Source organism: Aptenodytes forsteri, unplaced genomic scaffold (assembly GCF_000699145.1).
Source record: "Aptenodytes forsteri isolate BGI_AS27 unplaced genomic scaffold, ASM69914v1 Scaffold27, whole genome shotgun sequence".
In the NCBI taxonomy this organism is placed as follows: domain Eukaryota; kingdom Metazoa; phylum Chordata; class Aves; order Sphenisciformes; family Spheniscidae; genus Aptenodytes; species Aptenodytes forsteri.
In genome coordinates this window covers 1,627,625-1,631,628 of record NW_008794407.1, presented here as the reverse complement: position 1 = coordinate 1,631,628, position 4,004 = coordinate 1,627,625, and the positions used below count along the sequence as shown (strand labels likewise).

Below are 4,004 nucleotides of genomic sequence, written 5' to 3'. Positions count from 1 at the left end.
GGCCGACCCCGTTTCGGGGAGGAAGGCTGACCCTCGTCCCCCGTCTCTCAGCCTCTCCTCAGCTTAAGGAACGAGTGGCGTTCTCCATTTCCCCAGCGGTCCCTGCAGCTCCTCCATCAGTTAGATATGATTTGTGCTTTGGTGTCACGCTACATTATTTTACATTTTATAGCAGCAGTTCCCTTAATGGAGCCCAACGTCATCAGCATCCGTCTGAACTCTAGCCATGAAGCGTAAACACAACTTGGTGACTTCAGAGTTGTTGGGGTTTTTTTCTCCCTATGGTTAAGTGTTCATTTCCTCACTAATTCACTCATTAACAAGATGAAGTGCATTCATCCAGAAAGAAATTCACCCTTGCCAGGTACCGTTCCCTTTTAGCAGTCTTTTAGGTGTAATTTGTCCCAGCTGTATGTAGAGAATTTGCATAGACCAGTGTAATTTCTTTTCTGGTTACACATTAAAAAACAATTTTCTTCCATCTCCCTGGGGACTTTGCAGGAAAAACAGAAGGGAATTGTAATGGTCTGAACAAGTGACGCAGACTTAAATCTTTTACAGAGTTATAAGCAGTTTGCTCCAGCACAGAGCTAGGACAAACTTCCAGGGTTTTGGTTGGGTTTTTTTTTCCTTTTTCCTAAAATATTGTAAGATATTAAAATGGTTGGAGATAGAAAATCAACACTTTTCATGAAACAGTGAAGAGATTTGTACTGTCTGGCATGCATGTCAGATTGTTTCTCCGTCTCAGTTAACTTGGGCAAGGAACGAAACAGACAAAACCTGTTAAATATTGGTGTGCCCAGCGCTCACTGACATGCACTCATAGAAAGCCACGAACACGCTTATCCCAGTAAAAGGAAAACCTAGGCTTAAAAACCAGCTAAGAATAGCAAGAGTAAATAGTTGGCTTAAGAGGCCTAAAGCTGTCAGTTGTGCAGCACTGTGTGCTGCTCCACAGAAAAATCCATTTTGGAAAAAAAAAATATTTCTAAGTGCCAGCTCTATGCCCCTCTGCAGCATCAGCTGGCTGCTGCTTTCCGCTTGGACATGCAGCTCGTGGTTTGACATAGCTGTCTCTCAGGAGGCGCAGCTGAGAGAGGTGCTGTTAGGATACAGCTGACACGGCATCCACCTGCGAAGGCTCCAAAGTACCTGGGATTTGTTTGAGCTGTGTCTTGCCTGAAGCTTCCCTTGTCACATGCTTCAGCTTCCCTTTCCAGCTTCCTTCTCGCCAGTGCTGCCTTGGCCAGGCCAGTGTCAGTGCCGCCTGATGGTTTGGCGTTCCAGCCAAATCCAAATTTGCCTCTTTCTGCCCTCTCTAACCTGTGTTAAAATCTTAGGATTTAATAGGTGATTTCCTTGTGCAGACAGCCTGAAAGTTAATGTGTATCTGGTTGCTGACTCATTAAGGGAAGAGAGATGAAATACGCATAGTACAAACACTGCAGATCAACCCCCATATCAGTGAGTCCTTCCCGCTTCCCGGCTCTCTGCTCTCATCTCGGGGCATTTATTCAGCACTTCAGTGCAATCTAGAGAATAGCCTATGCCCCTCTATGCGTGCTCTTGCCGGGAATAAGCTCTGGGGCAATGAATCACATGGCATTCACTTACTTGAAACCTCTTGAGGTATTTTTTTAACGAACACTGTCCGTATGCCTTTTCTTCCTCCTTAAGCTCTTTCCGGACCTCTTCCCTGAGCCACTTATGGAGAGCTCTCTACTACCCTTTCCCATCTGTGGGCTTCGGCAGGAGAATACTGTCTCTCCTCCTTGCAAGTCACTGACACGGGACAGCCTCTACCTCCTCCGCAAGCCCCTCCTCTGTCTGGGATGCAGACAACTCTGGTAGGACTTGAGCCGCGTAACACAGAGGCCTCCTGCACTCTGTGTTGGACTGGTCGGGGTGAACTCATGCCATTCCTGTTAGCTGAACAAGAGTTAGGGTAATCCTAAGGAGAGCAAGCAAGGTCTAGGTCTGAGCCAGGATCAACTGCAAAAACGGGGGTAACATCTAACTGGAAGGCAGTTTCTGTTACGGACTGTGCAGAAGGGGAAACACGCTGCTGCAAGGGTTCAGAAAGCTCCAGAAAGTGTGAACTTCCCCAAAATATCTTGGAAAACAGTATTGGGAACTAGAGAAGGCTCTACTTAGAGTATGCATTCAACATATTTCCACAGAAGTAATGCCTCCCCTGCTTCGCCCCCAAGTAGGCAGCAGCTCCATGGGGACAAGGGGCGAGCTCCAGAGAGCTCCGACTGGAAGCAGCCTAAGTTTGATTCTCTTCCTCCAGACTTTCTGGTCATGGCATTTTGCACGTATTTATGATACTCAGACAAGGCTATGTGCTGATGGCAAACCCCTACCGCTTAGGGATATTTATGATATTTCCTTCCTTTAGGGGAGCATTATGAACTTGCCCATAACACGAACCTCCAGGTTTTTCTGCAGGTCATGGCATCTCCAAGCTGCAGGCATGACTGCAACTACCTCCCTCTGCTTGTACCCACATGAGACTGCACGGCAATTACAGCAAAAGTTTATACTGAAAGCTGCGCTAAGCAAGTATGAAGGCATTTTAACCGTCCCTGTTTAAACTCACGAATCAGCAGCAGAAGCAAGTGCCGTGTTCTTGCTCCCATCTGCAGGTGAGCAACAGGATTATAACCACAGCCCAAAGAACATACACAATTTAAAAAGAGAGCAAAAATTGTCTGCTGAGACAAAGGCAACAGCATCCAACCCAGTAACAGTAGGAAACCTACGTGCAGAATGGGCAAGAGCTTCACCCTTCATTTTTTCAAGTCCATTATTAACAGTCAGGAACCATTTCCCTATTTATCATCACTTATTACTACTACTAAGGCCAGATATAGTTCAACGCATAGATAGAAGCAGTGCCCATGCAGCTATGATCTGCAGCACAGGAGCTTCCTATAGCTGATCACCAGCTTGGGGAGATGCCAAAATTTAGAGCACAGCTCTACGAACTTACCAACACTTCTCTTTGAGTGGTTAATTCTGCTCTGTTTTTCTTGCTCAGTGAACTGGTCTCTGTTCTTACTTGCCTTTCTGTCATGTCGCCTCTGCATCTCCTCTCCAGAGTATCCCCCCAGCTGAATTTCTCTCCCCTGACTTCTTTTGCTGGGGGTAGAAAATGAGTCTCTACAGACTCAGCCTGTCTTCGCAGATCAACAAGCTGTGAAAGGATCTGGCTTCCTGTTTCATTTCCGTTAAAGTTTTCAAAGTCACACAGGCTGCGTACGCGTCTCCGTATCCAAGCCACAAGAAAAAAAATCAAACATAACTCAGCTATTTATAAAGGTCACATTGCTACCTACCTCCACATCTTCCAAGTTGTCTGAGGGCTGGAGATCGCAGGGTGATTTTCAAACTGCGATGTACCACCCGTACGTGGTCTCTGTCTTAGTGGTAGCCCTCGGAAAGTCACAGCCTCTTCTTTTCAACTCCAATGTCATGTTTGACTGCTAAGCATTTAACATTACTTATCATGCAATCAATGTGCTTTCTGTAGAAACGCTGTGACCATGAAGAGGAAACAGGTGGTCCACACAAGCACCCCTTCTCTATTAAGATACGGACTAAGTGCTATGTAAAAGCAAAGCTTACACAGATATGATTAAATCACTTCATAGATACAGGATTTTTGATAAGACTAAGCAAAGGGCCCTTCGAGAGATTCTTTCCTTTCCCCTCCTCACTCATCGTTTTAAGTTAAATGAGACCAGTGGTTTCCCTACAGTCTAAGGCTACTAATTGCTTCTTAATTACACTGTAGGAAGATATATCCCGATGCTGTAGCTTACGAGTTCACTAAATCCAGTCTCCCGCTCTGAAAATACCCACAAGTTCTTATTTCAGAGGCGGAAGCAACCATTTGCCCGGCCAGATTCCTCTTCTGTTGACTGTTGCTCCACATTACAGATGGATTTAAAAAAAAATTGCTGGAGCTCGAATGGTCACTGACTCACATTTTCCCT

General features: G+C 45.7%; 1 protein-coding gene across 1 annotated transcript in view; it reads right to left on the bottom strand.

Moving 5' to 3' along the window:
- The window catches only part of FAM105A (family with sequence similarity 105 member A), a 28,469-nt gene extending 25,357 nt beyond the window's left edge, over positions 1-3,112 (bottom strand). The window contains exon 1 of the mRNA XM_009287972.2: positions 2,999-3,112. Within this exon, the coding sequence (XP_009286247.1) occupies positions 2,999-3,095 (97 nt within the window). The 5' untranslated portion in view covers positions 3,096-3,112. The remainder of the gene's footprint in view (positions 1-2,998) is intronic.
- Positions 3,113-4,004: the final 892 nt, after the last annotated feature.